This window comes from Neolamprologus multifasciatus, chromosome 20, assembly GCF_963576455.1.
Source record: "Neolamprologus multifasciatus chromosome 20, fNeoMul1.2, whole genome shotgun sequence".
NCBI classification, from domain to species: Eukaryota; Metazoa; Chordata; class Actinopteri; order Cichliformes; family Cichlidae; genus Neolamprologus; species Neolamprologus multifasciatus.
This window is the reverse complement of record NC_140458.1, coordinates 21,111,414-21,132,028: the sequence shown is the minus strand read 5'-3', so window position 1 is coordinate 21,132,028 and position 20,615 is coordinate 21,111,414. Positions and strand designations below refer to the sequence as shown.

General features: G+C 40.7%; 3 protein-coding genes across 3 annotated transcripts; 2 read left to right on the top strand and 1 right to left on the bottom strand.

Moving 5' to 3' along the window:
• Positions 1-1,041: 1,041 nt before the first annotated feature.
• Positions 1,042-4,285, top strand: tnnc2.2 (troponin C2, fast skeletal type, tandem duplicate 2). Its single transcript, XM_085145636.1, is given in 7 exon segments — positions 1,042-1,178; positions 2,030-2,081; positions 2,542-2,685; positions 2,972-3,086; positions 3,283-3,319; positions 3,322-3,421; positions 3,783-4,285. Coding segments are annotated over 7 exon segments (483 nt in total). The 5' UTR covers positions 1,042-1,175; the 3' UTR covers positions 3,815-4,285.
• A 2,198-nt stretch (positions 4,286-6,483) lies between these two features.
• On the bottom strand, positions 6,484-7,297 carry taf13 (TATA-box binding protein associated factor 13). Its single transcript, XM_085145637.1, has 2 exons — positions 7,158-7,297; positions 6,484-7,079 (listed from the first exon to the last, which is right to left on the bottom strand). The coding sequence occupies exon 2, from the start codon at positions 7,074-7,076 to the stop codon at positions 6,702-6,704; it is 375 nt and encodes a 124-aa protein (XP_085001763.1). The 5' UTR covers positions 7,077-7,079; positions 7,158-7,297; the 3' UTR covers positions 6,484-6,701.
• Positions 7,298-7,376: 79 nt separating this feature from the next.
• LOC146494891 (solute carrier family 35 member H1-like) lies at positions 7,377-20,487 on the top strand. The gene is given in 10 exon segments (XM_085145633.1): positions 7,377-8,500; positions 8,693-8,843; positions 12,867-12,886; positions 12,889-12,932; positions 13,049-13,121; positions 13,736-13,904; positions 14,425-14,508; positions 18,539-18,714; positions 19,226-19,355; positions 19,733-20,487. Coding segments are annotated over 10 exon segments (1,098 nt in total). The 5' UTR covers positions 7,377-8,389; the 3' UTR covers positions 19,873-20,487.
• The last annotated feature ends 128 nt before the right edge of the window (positions 20,488-20,615 follow it).

Sequence of the window (20,615 nt, the reverse complement as noted above, 5' to 3'; positions counted from 1 at the left end):
ATAAACCTCTTCCGATTTAGTCTTCTCCTAAGCATGTAGCCTGTTCATGAAGTAGTCTTCCAGCACAGAAGTCAATAACCCTCAGATTATAGCCCCAAGCATGAGATGCAAACCCAAGAATCAAAGGCTTGAGCTGGAAATTCACAGAGCGGATGAGTTAAATCTCCCCTTGCAATGTGCAGCTCTCCCTCTGGAGTATATAGTCTGCAAGCCCCCACCACCTCTCAAAAGCACCTCCCACCTCCTTCTCTTCAGGTCTGCTCCTCTTCTCAGTATCCTGTCCTCCCTTCTGGTCTCTTACCTTGGGTCCCTCCCTTGGGAACTGCACACCATATAAGGAGCAGCTGGTTGTGTTTAATAAGTTAAGTAGTAGCAGGGTCTGAAATCTGCCGGCTATTCAGGGCACCTCTAAGGAGAGGTTAGAGGTCTGGTCTCACAGCATTTTCCTCTTGGTTTAGAGTTTCCCATCCAGATTGAATCTCCATCACCACAAAACCCAAAGCTTACTCACTAATCTTTGGCTCTCCCTTGTTGTTTTCTGTTTTGTATTTACAAGGCGAAATAGAAATCAACAGTACACTGACATGCATGCACTGATGTGAGCCAGATTTGTGTTTGTATTTTATTATTTTGAAGGAAGGGTGGGAATCTTGTTTTATGATCTCACTACTGAGAGTTGCAATGGGGCCTTTTCTAAGAAGTATGGTGCTTTTTTATTTATTTTATAGAAAAATTCTGTATTTTCAGTTTTCTTTCTCTCTGGTTTTCCAGAGTGAATTCTTTTGAAGTAAGCTGGGTTCCTTCTCATATCCAACATCTGAGGACAATCTCAGTGTGACGCTTTCATGCATTTCCCCCACAAACTTTGGATCTCCTCTCATTTGAAAATATATCCTTTACTTCTTTAGCATACTTAAAACCACAACTTCAATAAAATGGAGCCTTCACCTCGAAAGTGTGATTGGCTTGCCTTGGCCCCAGAACCCTAAAAGTTCAGGATACTAAATCTGGAGGCCTGTGAGAGGCAGGGGGCGGGACCTCCTTGTCCCGTTTAAAGTGTCTCTGAACCATCACTTGATGTCTAGTCTCTCTGTTGGGGTGCACACGGATTGACCACTCCTTTGGGCTTTTCTTTTATCCTTGGATATTTGGGGGGGAAAAGCTAATCCACAAACATGGTAAGACCAATCAGTTGTGCAAATGACCAGTTCAGCTATCGGCTGGTTTCATTAGAGAGTGAGCAATAAAGGAATAAAGGCATGTGAATGTGTAAAAATCATTAGCTGAGTTTCTGAGAAGCATATTTCTTTCTGTTGGTGTTGTTCAGATATGTATATGTTGCTTTCCCCTAAAATAGTTGTTTTTTTCTTTTTAGTAATTCAGCATTTTTTTCCACGTAGTTTTTTTTTTCTCTGCTGGTTTTGAGTTAAATTGATATGAAATATGCTCAAACTCATATTTTAGCCAGTTATCTGTTGTAAATAGACTACTTTTAATCCTTGTGGGAAGTTAACACTGGGTGTTGATGGGCAGGATGGGTGTCAGCTGGGAAGGTGCTGATTCTGCTTAGGCAACAAATTCCTCGGGATTGGATGTCTGCAAACCTTATACAGCGAAGCTAATGTGTTGAGCCTGAAATAGCCGGACAAATTCTCATCAAGCTCAAGAATCCTTTCGAGATGCACCCATATTATCGTGTGACTTGTGATAGCATGTTTCAGTATCATTATTACAACCATTAATCACTCTGTAAATATTACAGTCACAAGTTTAAAATATCAATCCTGAATCTCTGAAATGTATCATCTCCACTGTGCGTAAAAGTATTTTTACGCACAGTGGAGATGATCCGTGTAGTGTGGGGGGGGGGGGGTGGGGTTAGGTTGTTTAAAACGAATAGAAAATATGATAAAGAATTATTTTGCCACCGTGCTTGGCTAAAACAAGCAAGTTTAACTGGAATAATCAACTAAGCCTAAATGAAACATGTAATGAGTGAAGTGATGCACTGGACCCTGCTTTCTTCCAGACTGACGCGCAACAAGAGGCCCGCTCCTACCTGAGCGAGGACATGTTGGCTGGTGAGTACAGTACTAGTTGCTTAGCCTAAATAACAGTAAGCAGTAAGCTATGAAATGTAAGCTATGAATGAAACTACGCGTGATACATGTTTTGAATTATACCACCCTTAAATGCAATCACACAATAAGCCAATCAGTTCTACTTCAGATCATTTTTTTTCTACCACAAGAGCTAGTACAGTCTAAAGAGAATGCAGATCCACGGCGTGAAGCCAGATGGAGCAAACTGGTATGAAAGAAAAACCAAGAATAGCACAATGAGAATTATTCACAAAGAAGCGGACCTCGCAGTTTTTCAGTCGATAAAAGCAAACTGGGGTGCTATTCCAAAGGATAATGGTGTCCTATCGCGACGATTAATGCTCGGTGAAAAAGAACAATAAAGCAGAAAAGTACCAAACTGAGAAATGAGACCAGCTTGGAACAAACACACGCCTTCATTCAATTCTCGTTTCTCCAGAGTTCAAGGCCGCCTTTGACATGTTCGACACCGATGGTGGCGGTGATATCAGCACCAAGGAGTTGGGTACCGTGATGAGGATGCTGGGCCAGAACCCGACAAGAGAGGAGCTGGATGAGATCATCGAGGAGGTCGATGAGGACGGTGAGAAACGGGAAATGTATTTTATGCCTGATGGCGACACAGCAGACCAGCTGTGCGCCGTAAGTGTTTTTTACACACAGGGACACTTTATGGTAATTCAGTAATTAGCCGGAGAGGTGGTGGTACTTCTAAACACCCCGTCAACATGACATTTTTACTGCACTAACAAATTCTGGGTTGTTCTATTGAAGTCCCGGTGTTTCCATGTGTAAAACGGTCAACAAAGTTATCACGACAATGGGTTGATCTGATGCGTATCAATCACATGGCTCCACTAAACCCTCAGGTAGCGGCAGCATCGACTTCGAGGAGTTTTTGGTCATGATGGTGAGACTGATGAAGGAGGACGAGGCCGGAAAGAGCGAGGAAGAGTTGGCAGACTGCTTCCGTGTGTTTGACAAGTACGCTCGCGCTCACACACACGATTAGTGTAAACAGTGTGTGTGTGTGTGTGTGTGTGTGTGTGTGTGTGTGTGTGTGTGTGTGTGTGTGTGTGTGTGTGTGTTGTGTGTGTTTGTTTTTTGGGGTTTTTTGTTGCTACATCACCTTTACTCGACCTTTACATTCACGCACATTTTGTTGTTGTCGTGTGCGCAGGAACGGCGACGGTTACATCGACAGAGATGAGTTTGCCCTTATCAGTCCGCAAGCACCGGCGAGACCATCTCAGAGGAGGAGATCGATGAGCTGCTGAAGGATGGAGACAAGAACAGCGACGGCATGCTGGACTTTGACGGTATGTATCAAATGAAAATGATGAAGCTGTCAGCTCACTTATTATTGAACCTTGAGGAGTCTCTATGAAGGAGGTAGAGAGTGCATGAGGGGGGAAAAATCCTGTTTATTGGCTGCAGCTTTGCTAGAGTACCAATAAGCTGTATCAGTCTTGTTCTATGGCATATCAGGTTTTACAGTCAGACTTTAGGGACCATATTGTTGCCTACTAGGGCTGTGTTGTACAGTTCCTACACTCCTGTCATCATCTTAAAAATCAAAGCTTGAGCTGAACTACTACCTGTTTCCTTTACAGTTTAGTCAAGTAAATAAAGAAATGGATGTAAAATGTAATGCTGTCGAATTTCTCTTTTCTTTATCAGAATTCCTCAAGATGATGGAGAATGTGCAGTAGAACAAGAAAGACTCATGGGACATTCCCTCCACCCTTCTGTGAACCCCCATTCTGACCCACTCCCTCCTTCTCCCTCTTGTCCACCTGGTTCACTGCCTTTCTTCTCCATCCTTATAGAAGTCCTCAACAGACAGCTAGAGCACCCAGTGGGGGGTCGCTGGCTGGGCAACATCTTTTCCCTGGCTCGCTTGTAAATGCAGACATCCCCTAGATGCCGTGCTGACACCCAGCCCTGTAACAGGACAGCAAGGCTGCAACAGGGTTTTTTTTTCCACTGCACACAGCTTTTGCAGTACGCATGGCATGTCGTGTCATCAGTGACCCCCTCCCCCTCTCTGCTGGTAAAGCTCTGATCTAGATGTAGTCTAGATAGACGGGCAGCCTGTTACCTGCTGCTTAGACCAATTCATTCAACCACTTCACTGTACAAAGAAGTAATTTGCTTGAAATAAATGAACTAACACATGCTCACTTGTAGTTGGTCTGTCATATTTATGGTCTGTGTAATAATTTTGTTTTGAGGAATATTAATAAAATCTGTTTCTTTTCCTCTTTTTGTCCGTTTTGTTCCAACCACAGCCAGTTTTGCTTTTAAAATAACCAAAAGCCTCGACTGAGGTCAGAATTATTTGGACATTACGGACAGTCGCAAAACCTCAGTTCATCACGCATGTGGGCACAGATGAGGTCGGCATCATGTCTAATATTCCTGGCTGTGTTGATAAAGTTTAATTGCGGGTTGCAAACTGTTTGCTTTGACAAATATTTATGACACTTTTCTATAAAAAAAATCTGGAACACTCCTATTTTTGAATACCAGCAACTTGCTCCTGAAACTTTGGGACTGGAACACATTTCCCTCTGTGTTTAACAACCCTCTGTGAGTGTTTGGGAGATGATGACACCAGCTGGTGTAGTTTTACAAGGCAAATTGGCTTCTTTTTTTTTGGTTTGTTTTTCATTCGGTGCTTGACATAGGATTTCAGATGCTCAGCAGTTGTGGCTTAATTTACTGTATTGTGTTTTTGTTTCATTACCACAGCGTGTCCAGAAGTGGGACATGAAGAGCAACCCTCCTCGTGTAATGTCATTTACACAACCTGAATCTATCTAAAGCCTTTTCTTTAGATATTTCACATATATTTGAGGATTCAATCTGTGGGTTTAAGTTAAATACTTAAATTTCATTTATTTATTCAAAATAAAATCATGCTTAAATTCTTGTGCAGATCCACTCTTCACGTATCAGATTGGTAACACAGCACAATGCTGTGCTTTAAAACAAAAGTGTTATGAAAGGGACACATTCACCACAGAGACACGCTGTTATAAATAACAGTGCTTTAGCATTGCCCTGCTGAAATAAGCTCCACTGACCTATAAAATGGAGCTGCTGAACTTCAGATCACTGGACAGCTGCTTGTCTGCTTTCTCCCTCCAATAGCAATAGTTACTATTGAAGGGCTTCGCCTCTAGCTACTGGTGAGCTCATTAACGAAGGCTGTCTGATTTATAAAATACTGTATATTGTATCCTTGTGCGACGTCCAGCAGTGTTTTTGAACCTAATGCCCACAAAGGACCTAACGTCCATGGATTTCCACTTCGCCTGAGTCCTCTAACTCTGTAACACCAAGAGAATCAGATAATATTTGAAATATAGGTTTTGTTCGATTTTAAGACCTCTCCATCACCAGTGAAAAACCTAAATAAGTTCCAGTGAATAGATAGAAGAAAATAAACTGTAGAAAGCTAAACAGAAGAAAGAAGATAAATAACAATTTAACATAAACCAGTGACACACTCCGAGCCTGATCAACCCTGGCAGGGCCTTCTTGGATGAGGGTGTCTAGTGATAATGGCCGAAACACCCGATGAATCCAAGGTCCACTACTGACGATGTGTCCCAAAGTTTAATATGATAATCTAGATCAGATCTCTAATACCTAAACTTAACCAAGGAAGGAAAAATGGCAGCCACAACAATGTATGCCGCTGGTAAAGTTTCTGGGCTGCCCTTCCTTATAACAGCCACCCCTCAAGATTTTCACCATTTAAAGCAATGCATTATCAGGGACTGTAACATCTAGTCCTTTTACTGAATCCACAATAAACTACCAGATTTTGCAAATGGGATTCAAATTTAAACTCAAATTGCAAATTGATATTTCTCATTTTTATAAAATCATGACAAGGCAATAAACACTCCAGTTTCAAATTATGTTTTTTTTTTTTCTGGGAATGATTTCATAGTTCCGGCTTTTCAGGGTTAATGTGTTCAAGTGAAAGGAAAGGGAGTGTTTCTTCCACAAATAATTTTTTCTGTGATTGGTTGATGTTTCATCTGCATTTGTGGATACGTGACCACAAACGCAGTCTGTGCAGTGATTTACACTAAAAAAAACCCAAACAAGCAAACAAAGCCCCGTCCTTTAAATTATACACTAAGAAATGTGAAACTGTTGAGCTCTTCACCAAAGTGCCTCTGAATGCTGAACCCTTCGTTATGTTTACGCCTAGAATCCTATAAACAGGAAAGCAAGTTGTTTTTTTAAACAACTGAAAAACTCATTTGTTAACATTTGTGAGTTCTTTTTAAACCAATTTCAGTTTCTGGTTCTGATGCTTAAAAAAGTTGTTTGTGCACAAGAAATGACGATGAGGACCTGGTCATTTTAAAACTATTGGCAAGTTGCTTTATTTTACATAACCAAAAAGTCTGAAATCAAGCATATACACTGAAATTCGTTGTCATTGTTATACTGTCTATAAACACACAAATGACGCAAACATACAGTCTGAAGACTGAATGAACTCACGAGCAAACGAACAGTAAATTAAAAGAAACAAAGGTCATGGGAGGAATAACAACCAGTCCCGTTGTGAGTTTAAGAGCCATAATTTGCTTCATCAAAAGCTTTTCGAGCTCTCTTCAGCTCCTCGTTCATGGTCAGCAGATCTTTGACTCTAGCAAACTTCCTGGGATCTTTGCGAATTAGGAAAACGATGTCCTCCACCTGGACGCGACCCTGGCGCCCGATAGACATGGCCTTGTGGGTCATTTCCGTGATAAACTCGATCACCAGATCCTCCAGAATATCCACAGACTCCGTGTAAGGGTTCTGGTCATCTCCAAATCCGTACATCATGCACCGGAGCTCCTTGGAGAAGAGTCTCTTTCTCTTGCCGTAGCCGACATCCACCCCGCCGGAGCCGTCCTCCAACTCTTCGTCGAAGCCTGGCTCGTCCTCCTCCTCCGCCATTTGCTGAAAAACACCCGCAAGCGTTATTCAAACCTCAACATTAGCTGCTCATTGTTAAATATGCGTTAGCATTAACCTTACCTTGTGCTTGTTCACGACTGTCTCACAACAACAGCTTGTTAAGTGCGCCGACTTCCGCTTTTGTTTCCTTGACTGAGGAAGTGGTGGTTTGGAGAGGAAACAGACAGGGCTAGAAGTCACAGATACTCCCCCTTGTGGCCATCTCTCGTAAATTTACTCGTGTTATTCGTCAGTATAGCCAACACAGCTGACGGTGAGTTTTCTTTAAAGCACGATCTGTTTGATTGTATCGGAAGACCAAACTTAATTTCATATCGCCGGGTGTATGCGGGAATCACCGACGAGTAGCTTGCTTAGAATGTAAAAAGCTACATTCACGTGTGTTTAAGCTAAGCCAATTTCATTTGGTATTATTTTAGCTACACCCTAGACCTAGAAAAACTATGCACAATGGGCGATGGTAAGTTGGTGGTGTGAGTGGAAACAGGAGCATTGTTCAAGTGGCTGATCGAAGAACAACACCTCACAGCATTCGTGGAAAGAAATGGATCTCGGTGCTTGAACAGAGGGCTCAGATTCCAAGTAAACACTGAGAGCCTTACCGCGGGGGCTCAGCACGTGCTCATTGCCGTGAGTAAGTGACACGTCTCCGTGGATCTTGCTGTGGACTCCTGCCCTGCCAAGTGATGTTCAAAGCTTATCTCAGTCAACCGGATTGAGTATTATAGCTAATTACTGGCCTGAAAATGTTAACAAGTCCATATAGATGCTAAATGACAGGCTAATGTTAGCTAATGAACTATAAGGCAAGTTAACAAAGAAGCCAGTTTGACCTATAAAACGTAGCAGCTATCCAGTGAGCCTTCCTCTCTCAGTCACTGTTGGAGTACAGTTGCTGGTGAGTTCATCTGCTGGGGCTGTCTGATGTTTCTGTTGGTTAACGGACAGTTTTTAAGATTGTTACCAGCTGCTTATCCGCTAGCAGAACCAGTTAAGAGAATGCTAGTAGCTGATAACGTTTAATTTGAGCTAAAATAAATGTTGCCGTTATGTTAACATTGTATCAAATAGGTTTCGCTTAAATTCTGTCTGAGCGCCTGTTCCACTAACTAGCATTAATATGCACAAACGCAGTCCTGCTCTAACATTGCTTTTCTTCTCTGCGGTGTTTCTGCTCCTTTTCTGCTGTAAAAAGGTCTGGTATGGCTGTTCGGGGAGGATGTGGGTTCAGGTCGGAGATGGCCCCTCTGCTGTAGCTGTGTGTTGTGGACAGCTGGTCCTGGCAGTCCCGTATGGCGTGCCCAGTCCAGTTCCTGTGCAGGGGGCTGCGCACTGTTGGATTAGTTCTTCTCTACTATGTCTTCTCTATAGGCATCACATTCTATAACAAATGGCTAATGAAGGTGAGTAAAGAAGCTCATACAGCCATGTCAGTTTCCTATAACATGCTTGGTTGTATTAAAGGTGATTAATGAAAATAAGCACCTGAGGACGCTCTGCTTTGCTTGTGTGGGGATCTCCTGGATCCTGAGAAAGAGACTTACACTGACTAGGCCATCCTGGGATGACCCCAACTGTTTCTCTCCCTTTCTTAGGACTTCCATTACCCCCTCTTCATGACTTTAGTTCACCTCACCATCATCTTCTGTCTGTCAGCTCTGACACGACAGGCTGTGCAGTGGTGGACAGGAAAACCTCGCGTTACTCTAAGATGGAAAGAGTACCTCAGAAAAGTAGCACCCACAGGTGAGTTTTTTTATCTTGAGTCTGGAGACTGGTGATTTAGACGGGGGACACTCGCCTCTTATCGGGTTCACCGATTGACTAAGCTCTGTAGAATGCTTCGTCTAAAGTCCACGTGGAGAGAATAAATACGACAACCCCGACGAGAATGATTAAGATATTTAAAAGCAAGTGCACTAAATGAACCGTTCCAAACCAGTTTTGCCTTGTATAAACTAAAATTCTGCACAAACTTAAGTTGTAATAAGATTAGTTTAAAAGAGTCAGAAGGAAAAAGTGAATCAAAGACTAAGATAGGGCTGCTCGATTATTCGATTATGGCAAAAATGATAATCACAATTATTTTCACTGAAATTGAGATCTCGATTATTTGACGATATTTAACAATAACAATGTATTGAATAATGACTTTAAAGATTGTCAAAAATAATATAAAATAGTGTGCAAATACTGATAACAGTGCAAATGTTTGCAATATAAAAAATAAATGAAAAATGTAAACATCTATGTTTAGTGAACTTTGCAGTGTTGCTCTGTGGTGCAGCTACGACACTGTAGCAAAGTTTACACACTATTGCTGTGTCCCAATTCGGGGTATGCACGCTTGAAGTACGCATTTTAAGTGCGGTTACGTCACCGCCACGCGACGACGGCTGTCCCAATTCGAAGTGTACTTCAAATGCATACTCCAAATGCGCCGTCGATTTCCCCAAATATCAAGCGTGGTCCGGTGCACGCTTCGTGGTCCCATATATCCCACAAGTCATAGTGCGGCGGTGGGTGTGGATAATTTTGCCGCAAAATACGGCAGAAGGGAGCGGCCGAAAAGTGAACTGTCAAAAGTAAGTACTGAATATGACGTCACTTATTCATGTGCGAATGTTTAATAATGAAGAACATTAAAACATTGCTGTTGGCCACATGTCGGCAAAGTTATGTGACACTAGTGATGTTTGTACTTTCAGCATTAACTTGGTTTTAAAGCCTCTACTTCTAAATATACATATAGTCGACCTTAATCTTACAGAGAATCTGATGATTTTATGGATAATTAAAGTCAGTCATATATCCACAAACACAACAAGCTGAAAGTCAGTGATATATATATATATATATAATCTGACAATACTATAATATTGGCCATATTATATTTACATTACCACAGTGAGATGACTTTAGTCTCATGAACAACATTAACTAATTATTATTTACTAGCTAATCTTAAATGACTGTTCAGTACAGAAATGAAGCCCTTGAATCATGTTTTACAGTCCTGTGGTTTCAGCCTCAGATACTCAACTAATCAAAGTGATGTCATGACAAACATGAATGACCAACAAAACATTTTTCTCCTTCATTTCTGTCAAACGAAGCTGTATGTAACGTGTCTCGCGGTTAGTATCATGGTTGCTAGGCAACCTGAACAGCGCGACGAAGCATATACCGTCCCATTTCACAAGCCTCTCACTTCCGCACTTCCCGTACTTATAGTACGCACCGTCCGTAGTACGCGTAGTGCGCGTACTTCAAGCGTGCAGACCCCGAATTGGGACACAGCATATGTCTACTTGATCCACGTCTGACTCCGCAAACCCATAATGTTTCCACACCACTGAAGTTTTTTACCTCTCTTTTCAACCAACAGCAGTCACTCTCCTCTCCAAATAACTTCTGCTTAGCTTTCCGAGCTTCCCTCGGGTCCTCTTAATAAGCGGTCCCCAAACCCCGGGCCTCGGACCGGTACCGGTCCGTGAGTCGTTTGGTACCGGGCCGCGAGAGTTGAGGCTCAGGTGTGAAATGTATAGTTTTCAGGGTTTTTATCGGTTTTTAGCGTTATTTTGTTATCGTTTTTATCGTTTACTCGGTTTTCCTTGGTCTTTTCACGTGTGTTATGAATAAATTTTCTTTTTTTGGTACCGGTACTAGTTTTATTTTGTTGTATTTATCCGCGACACCTTAAAGGCCGGTCCATGAAAATCTTGTCGGGCATAAACTGTAGTGATGTGCGGATCGATCCTGAAATATCTATTCCTCCGATACCAGTCATTTATGTTCTAGAATCGATTCTCACATTAAAATATCAATATTTTAGTAATTTAGGGTAAATTTGTAGTTTATCATTAACAGGAACACAGTGGAAAGAAACTATAACATTCGGATTGTCTACATTCAAAGGAACTACTTCCTCTTCCGCCTTTCATAGTCATGTGCGAAATATGGCTGTATAAATGTCTCGCAGCCGCTAGTGCGCACTCACCACAATGGCTGAGCGTAATTGTGTGGACGTATTTTACCTCCACAAACAACTGAGACGTTGTTTGCGATACATGTGGCAAAAAAATGAGGTGTTGTGGCCATACTTGCCAACCTTGAGACCTCAGAATTAGGGAGACATTCAAAAGGGCTGTTGGGGGGAGGTAAATACATTTTACAGTGTTTATTTTATCGGATAAAATACGTTAAATGTCACCGTTATTATTGGCCGGCCTGGAAACAGCGGGGGTGTCCAAATTCAGAGGCTGCTTCCACCTGAGGACCTCGGCCTTTGCGGTCTAAAGAAAGCCGGGTAGTACGTCACGAGCTCCCTCGGTAGAGTGGAACTCAGCCGTCTGCTCCTTGCTATCTAAAGTATAACAGGGCGCTGGCGTAAACTCTCGACCTTCTCACACTTCTGTTTAATCAGTTTTCTGTTTGACGTTTATTCAGCTGTGTGAAAACCCCAGGAACCCCCCCGAGGGATTAATAAAGTTTAATCTAATCTAATAACTTTAATCTCAGCCAAACCGATTTACTCACGAACAAATAAAACACTGAAAAAGCCAAACAATAACATTTTTAAGTTATCAAAGTGACTTATATATCATGTTTAACCCGAGTAGTGAAAGACCGCGGGGGTTTGAAGACGATGTGTCGGTCGGCTCAGATGTTTGAAGTTTACACAGCTACATTCTCACCTGAAAACATGTTAAAAGTTTTTTTTGCGACCCAGAGAAAGAGAAATAAGAGTAATATTAAAACTAAGCAGCTGCCGTCATTGTTGGAAACTGGAATTGGCTGGGCTGCGCTATGAATTCTGCGATATTCAGGAGAATGGTCGGATTCTCCCGGAAAAATCGGGAGGGATGGCATGTATGGTTGTGGCAACATCACTAACCTTGTCAAACACCTCAGAGTAAATCATATCACAGAATATGACGAGCGTATGGTGAGGCGAACTGAAGTGGAGGAGAGGGACAGGTCTGCTAGGGCGAGACAGACGTCTCTCAGGGAGTCCTTTAGTGCTGCAGGCAAGGTGTTCAAATAGCACAACTTCAGTTTTTTTATTTCTATATGATGAACTCTGCATTATTAAGTGATAAGAACAAGTAATCTGATGTCCTGTAATCATTATGACGCTATAATTTGAGATACAATAAATAAGTTTTGGTACAAAGTATCGGTATCGGATCAGTATCGTCGATACCACCCTGAATATTACTTGGTATCAGATCGGAAAGGAAATCAGTGGTATCGCACATCACTAATAAACCGGTCTGTGGCGCAAAAAGGTTGGAGACCGCTGCTCTTAATGTTGTGACACGTGTTCGAAATGCAGGAGAGGTGCGCTCGATTTGCCACAGGGAGCAGCGCGAGAGTAAAGCACAAGGGAGGGGCTAATAATCGGCTCAGTCATTTTTAATGATCGTTGAAAGCCCAGATCGTAATCGTGATTAAAATTCGATTAATTGAGCAGCCCTAGACTAAGAAAAGCAAAAGAGAAATTAAATCAAAAGTAATTAATATTTTGTTCTGTTGTACTGTATACACTAAAACGACATCAAGGTGATTTTAATATGTGAATAAAGGGCAGTGGGATTAATTATATACATACATGTTGTTGTTGTTGGGTTTTTTTTAGTCAGTATTTGTGCTTCTAAATGCATTTAGTCACTCTAAATGCACTGAAATGAGTGGCTTTAACTGTGTTTAAGTTTTAAAATGAACCTGTCATCCTGTACTCCTAAGTTCTGTCCTTCTTACCTGCAGCCATCGCAACAGCGCTGGACTATTGGTCTTTTCCAATTGGAGCTTCCTCTTCATCACCATTAGCCTGTAAGTTTGTGGTTTGGACGTTTTTATTAGAAGTTCATATGTGTCAGTATTTTATCTTAACCAGTCATTGTATTGTTCTTTACATATTCTACGACTTTTATTTTGTGTCATTCAAGGTATACCATGACCAAGTCCTCAGCAGTGCTTTTTATCCTGTTTTTCTCTCTGGTCTTTAAACTGGAGGAGCCGGTGAGTGTACCGATCACATGACACTGACAGCAGTGCGAACAGTGCAGTTTGTCTTCACTTTAATGTCACCTAGACACAACTGGAGAATTAAGCATGCTTCTTATACAGGCAAAATGATGCAAGAGGCAATTCTTTAGTCTGTTTTTCTCGATTGTGGTGCAATGCACAAAGCAGACATCCAGCAACGTTCACAAAGTGCACTGTGGCTGTAGCAGAACATGAGAACTTTCTAATCTGAAAAAAGTCCTGCACAAATTTATAACCGGTTCGGGTTGACACCAATTTTTCTTAATGGTGTCATAGCCTAAAGCTTTAATTCTGTCCACCTTTAGCACCAAATCACAATAGTCAGTCACAGCGCTTTGAGGCGTTTGAGCTCTCACTGTGGTATTGTATCACTTCCTGTTACAGAGCACAGTGGTGTTTTTGTGTAGCTTGATGGGGGTTTCATCACATGAGCAGTCATTACCTCTCGTCTACTCTCTCCTCTAGTTTGTGCTTTGTTCTGTTCTTCTTTTATCCGTCATCCTCTACTTTCTTTCTTCTTCTGTTTCCTGTGCAATTTTAACTTGAAACTGCTGCGTGTCGTTGTCTTTTCTCCCTTTTTAATCCAGAACCCGTTTCTGATCCTGGTGGTCCTGTTGATCTCCTGCGGTCTCTTTATGTTTACCTTTGAGTCAACCCAGTTTAACCTGGAAGGCTTTATTCTGGTGCTCCTAGCATCCTTCATAGGGGGGATTCGATGGACCCTCACTCAGGTCCTCACGCAGAAAGCAGAGCTGGGTAAGTGTTCAGTCACTGTGGAGTGACAGCTTCCAAAGAGGTTAAAAAGCCTATAACCTGGATCTACACCAATGAATTTTGGGCTGTGGCTTTCATCAGGTATACAGTAAAACATGATACACACGCCATTTCAAAGGGGATTGGTGTGAAATACAAAAAAAAACAACTATCATAGAGACCTAAAATATCTTGTTATGTGGTTTCAACCTAGCCGTTATCCTTGAATGGTCTACAACAAGTTAACAAGATCCACCAGTGATGACTCTAATGCAGGTTCTGACACAACATTAACAGCAGGTGAAGTGGGGTTGTTGCTTCTCACTGTCTTTCCTCTGAGTTTATACAGCAACATCTATCCATAAGTATTTACAAAGTAAACACATTGAAGCCCAACAGCAGTAACTTTAACTATATGCCAGGCTTGTAAAGCACTGATTTAAAACTCTGCTATGATTTGAGGTTTCCCAGCTGGGACACAGCTCCCTGCATTTTTCATCTTTTTCATGTCGCACTGTTTTAGGCCTTCAAAACCCAATAGATGCCATGTACCACCTCCAACCTCTCATGTTCCTTGGGCTGTTTCCTCTCTTCCTGTTTAATGAAGGTGAGTATAGACATGAGTTCATTGTCTTTCATGTTTTGTCGCCTGCATTAAATTAAGCTCTGTAGCCTCTAATTTTTTTTTTTAACTTTTTATTTTGTACTTTTTCCAAATTTATAGTACATGCAAACAAAAATATGAAAAAGGAACACAAAAGAAACAAACTAAAAGGAATAAAGGACACCTAATCTGTGGAAGAGAAAACAAAAAAACAAGGAGGAGAGGTCCCTGCCTTATGGGGCTGAGTGAGTCTTATAGGCTATCCATTTTGTCCACTGTTTTCGGTGTTTGTCAGATTTCAGTCTCAAAGTGTAGGTCATTTTCTCCATTATATATATGTCCTCGATTACATCAGTCCATTCGTCCAATTTTAAAGGGTCACTTTTCAGCCAGTTTTTTGTTATTACCTTTTTTCTTGACAACAACATAATTTTAAACAAGTAATGCTCCTCCTTTGTTACATTTTCCCATATTCCAAAATACATTACTCGTGCCTCACATGGCACGTCATACCCACGGCACTTTCTTCATTGTTACTGCAATGCTTTCCAAGTAAGGTTTGATATTTTTACACTTCCAAAACACATGAGAATGATTGGCGTCCAAGTCTCCACATAATCTCCAGCATCATTGGGGTGTTTTCAGCTGCTTGCTTTTGATATAAGGAGTAATAAAGAACCTAATCACATTTTTCCAGCCATATTCTCTCCATCGTCTAGAGCTGGTGGAATTATGTTGTGTGAGACATACGGATCGCCAGTCATCCTCTGACACCAAGAGTAATTCAGATTCCCACTTTTGTTTTGATATATATTATTGTTTCATTCCTATTCAAATTTTGCAGACCCTATATAATTTTGATAAAACTCTTGATGGAGGATTTTTTATGCACCTGTTATTATTTCTATTATATGGCTTCCTTCTCTCAAGAGCTTCTTCCTAATTTCTGTATTGTAAAAATGTCTTAATTGAAAATACCTAAATAAATCTGATTTATCCAGTCCAAACTGTCTCTGTAGATTCTCGAAGGATTTGAATGTTTTCCCGTCTATTAATGTGCACATTGGTGTAATTCCTTTATTGACCCATCTTAAAAATGTACTATCCCATTGTCCACTTTGGAATTTTCGAGAATATGCAGGCCAAATCAGCAAATTACAGTCTTCTATAATTCTATATTTCTTCACTATAATTCACCAGAGTTTAATAGTGAATTCAGTAATGAGATTTGTGTTCGTAGACTGTATAGTTTCTTCTCCCAATCTTGCTTGTGGATGACATGATGAGCAATACTTTATCTCCATATGCTTCCATTTTGAGGTGTAATCCGGTGAACACCAGTAAACAATATTCCTTGAAATTCGGGAGGGCAAGTCCTCCTTTTTCTTTTCTTAATTGGAGTATTTTAAATCTTATTCTTGGCTTTGTCCCTTTCCAAATAGATACAGTAGTCGAGGAAGCACATTCATTTTTATTACCTCTATTCTTGAGCTAAGGTCCATGACAAGTGGAGCCCATTTAATCAAATCTTTTTGGATTGTATTACTAATCTTTACATAATTTGCCTCGTATAGTGTACTTATTTCGCTAGTTAGTTAGACACCTAAATATTTGATCTTATTGTAGTCCAAAACAGCAAAAAGAAATATCCAAGAGACTCTATCAAAGGCCTTTTCAGCATCTAAGCTCACTAAGGCTGTTGGGATTTTCTCTTTATTAACTTTGTTAATTATATGCAATGTGCGTCATATATTATCTTGTGTCTGTCGCCCCTGAATCCTGTCTGGTCTTCATCCACCAGATCTGGGAGAAACAGCTCTAAGCGTCTTGTGATTATGGATGTAAATAATTTATAATCCACATTTAAGATAGAGATTGGGCAATAAGAGTCACAGTTTTCCTTGTTTTTACCTTCTTTTGGTAAGACTGATATAATCACCTCTTTCCAAGAGGGTGGAATTTTAGTGTGTACTATCAAAATAGGAGCCAAGTCCTTTTTAAAAGTCTTATACCACTCATTGGGATACCCATCACTCCCTGGACTTTAATTAGATTTCACTCTCCTTATTGCCTTATCCAGTTCTTCCTTAGTGATGGGTTTAGTTAAAAATTCATTTTGAGTTGTCCCAATAGAAGGAAGGTCTAACTGAGCCAAGTACTCTTCAATTTCTTGTCCGTTTTTCTGGTCGGGTTGATTATACAATGTTTTATAGTATTTTTGAAAGGCATTTTTTATCTGTGTTGGTTCATATAGTAGTTCCTTGGTGTTTGGATCTCTAATCTTATTAACTGCATTACTTATTTGTATTGATTTGAACTGTTTAGCCAGTATTTTGGTTGCTTTGGAACCAGACTCCATAAAATGTTTGTTTTGTGAATCTCAGGTTCTATTCTATTTCCTCCATAGACAGATCGCTTAGTTGTTTTCTTACATCTTTAATGCTTTCAGCCAAGTCGGCACTCAAATCTGTATGCTGTTTTTTTTTTCTAAATCCCTTGATCGTTGTTCTAATTTGAATTGTGTGAGCTTTTGTGGCCCCTAATTATGGCATTTCAAGTCCTTTACAGACCCCACTGTGCAGTGTGATGGTCATAAGAAACTGATTATGTGTCAACACGGTGCCTATTCTGACACCCACATCTCATTTACATGTAAATAGGCAATAGCTCACATGTGTAATAGATTAGCAGTAGTTTCTCAGGGGTTCAGCTCAGCTGCAGAAAGTGGAGGATTATCAAAGCCCTGTAGCAGGTGCTTGATTAATGGGCACCCACAGTGTTTCTTTTCCTTCTGCTACTGGACTCTGTGGCAGGCCCAAGAACCAAAGTGTGAAAAGTTGTGAAATTTAGAACGCAGACCTGATTGGTTTCAGCACAACACAACGGCCAGTGTGTTGAAATTGCAAATATGCTGTTGCACTCTACGAGCTCGTCTCATTTCTCTGCTTTGAGCTCCCTTGTAACGTCTCTCCTCTGTACTCCCACCTGTACATCAGTTGCAGTGCAGAGTGTTGAAGTCCGTCTCAATTCCTAAAACGTATGCACATAATAAACAAAGGCAGAGATCCATGCGTCACATTGTGCCACACTGTGAATGTAATTAAAAGCAAAAAACTGGTCCAGTAATGTAGCCACAGTTCTTTTCACCGACACTGCTTTAAAGGCTGCAAGAATCTCACATTTTGTTAAACTCCTGTTGCCTCGTCTTCTCTCTCCTCGCGGTTCATCGTGGCCTGGCAGATCAGAGATGACACGGGAGTGAGACGATGGGGCACAGGAACAAGAACAAACAAGTGTGTGGGACAAGTATGCATTTGTGGACGTTGGAGTGGAAGGGGATTGTTTGAGGTGTGGTCCAGCTGCCTTCACTTCAGATAAATGATATCCCAAATTCTTTATAATTTATGAAATGGAATTTATGAGAAGTGTTCTCACTGTTCTTAAGAAACATTACATTTAATTATTTTGAATGGTGAAAAAAAATCACATCACTGATGCAGTGTAATGTAAATGCACTGCATCACAGAGGTGTATTTCAGCCAGCTGGTATCATTCAGCTGACTTATCAGAGTCAACTGAATGATATGATTTTTGGCCGTTCTGAGCATGAGGTGGCGTCCATGTGAATAATCTGCCCTGACTGTGGTAATAGAGCTGTGTTTAAAGAGTGGGACTGATTTCAGCTCGATACGAAGGGCAGCCTTACTGAGGGGACTCGCATGAGCACATCAGTCCAGATGTAGCTCAGTGACAGAGGGCCTCTGCTTTTGTGCCACTGTCAAGCACGTAACATTGCACACCAGAGCTGTAATCTACAAATAAAACACTGCTGATTCAAGCAGAAGAGCTTGAAGAAGAACAAAAAGGAACTCCTTTATAAAATCTCTACAAGATATTGGACTTTCAAAAGACATGAGTGGGCAAGCCCTATAAGCAGTCCGTGGAAAACTATTGTAACTGTGTAATTGCCGATCTACCTGGAGTGCTGCCACTCCTAAAAAATCTGTCCTGATTCTTTCCTCTGTGCCTGCAGGGCTGAGCCTCAGCACCTCAGAGAAGTTATTCCGGGTGACGGAGCTCTCGCCTCTCCTGTATTCCCTCTTCACGTTAAGCATTGGCGGCTCGCTGGCCTTTGGTTTGGGCTTCTCTGAGTTCCTGCTGGTCTCCCGAACTTCCAGCCTCACCTTATCCATATCAGGGATCTTTAAGGTAATTACTTACTTTCTGTGTTGTCAACATCTTTTTTCACCTCCAGCTGGTGGATGGCTGCCACTAGAAGTGCCTTGAGGTGACTGTTGTTGTGAATTGGTGCTATATCAATAGAATTGAATTAGATTGGTGAAGCCAAAGAAAGTCTGTCCGCAATACCAGAGCCATAGCTGAGTTTAATATGGGAGGTTGCGGTTCTTTTGGTGCTTACTGTGAGCTACTAAAGCAGTTATGTGTAATCTTTGTGGACGTTCTGACAGACCAGAGGGTTCACTAGGGCTTTGGATGTGGGCATATAACAACATCTTTATTATGAAAATCAACTTTATTGACTAAGTATGTCTACACATACATTGTTTTGTTTTTTGCTTTCAGTGTGAAATTGTAAATATGTTCTAAAAATGTTATGTAATAAATAAGGGATTGTTACTGTATATACATGTGGACTTGGGTTTTTTCAGAGCTGTCTAATGAAGTCTTCTCTGTTGTTCCTTGTGTTGATTTCCTGCAGGAAGTATGCACTCTGCTTTTAGCCGCTTTTCTGATGGGAGACAAAATGAGTATGCTCAACTGGCTGGGATTCGCTGTGTGTCTGTGTGGTATTTCACTACACGTGGGACTCAAGACATATTATTCTAAAAGTAAGTTTTATTTATGTTTTCACCATATTTACTGCTCTACATCTTAAAAACATAAAAATACTCAAAGCTTTTTTGTAATGGCATATAATATATATTTTTTATTTTCTACACAAAAACCTTTGGTAAGCTCTTTTTTTTTTTTTTTTAGTAAAATCCAGAAATTTTGAATATGTATTTTTTTTTGTTTTAAGTTACATTTCTGGGTGAGAATGTGCCCTTATTCACCGAACAGCCTGTTCTCCAATTTCTAGTTTACATATCACATTTTCTACATGTAATGTCACAGTTTTCTTCAGAATCCTTAAAAAGGAAAGGAGGAAGGAGACTTTGCAGAGTGGTGACCATGCTGATGGTGTAAATTTTCTATCTTCCATCAGATAAGGGTCCTTCTTTAAGGCAGCTCAAGAGTAAGAGCCCAGAACTCGAGCTGCCGTTACTGCAGCGAAATGGGGATGAGAGTAAGGACTCGGCTACTGATGAATGTGATGATGAAGAAGAAGAGATCACCCTACACTGACAGGACTTGGACACAGTCTCCATGCTGCACATTCCTTCCCTAATCTTTTGTTAGATGGTTTGAACAGTGATGTCAGAGAAGTGTTTCCAGGTGTGGGACTTTTGGGGCTTGGGATTTTTTTTCCCCAATCCCAAACTCAGAGATAATCAGATTCATTTTGCATTGCCTGAATCAGCTGTTTAATGCATGATGGCCTCTGTATGTCAGATATTTCAATAATCATAAAGTACTAAACATTACAAAGACACAAGTCAGCTTTTACAGAGCTCAGATTGATGTCAGGACTTTTGCCTAAAATTCTAACTTTGCTAATGGAGTTAAAATATTCATTGATTGCATATTTTAATTTGTAGAGTTGAAGAGTGTTTATTGAATTGGACAATAATTGTCTACAGCCTTTTTGAGTCATAATTTGAGATGTCATGAATAGTGAAACTGACCTTTAATGTGCCTATAAGCAGATGGAAGGAACAATTTTAATAAACTGATGATGACTTTGTTAGAGTTTAAAGCCATTTCTAAATGTTTATTGTTTTTTTTTTGTCACGATTTTCTTTAAATGCAGTGTTGTTTGCGTGTTATTTCAGAAAATAAGCTAAAAATTGTTTTTCATTACTTTTGATATTCCAGAGGTTTCTGTTAACAATCATGGAGATGTTTGCTCGATCCCAGATTTACACTGTTGTAGGATTAATCCAAACCAGAGGCATAAAGGCTGTGTGTGGTCACAGAAAAACTGAGTC

Excerpts from the sequence above, each read along its gene's own strand:
- taf13 (XM_085145637.1), bottom strand. The coding sequence starts at position 7,076 with ATGGCGGAGGAGGAGGACGAGCCAGGCTTCGACGAAGAGTTGGAGGAC.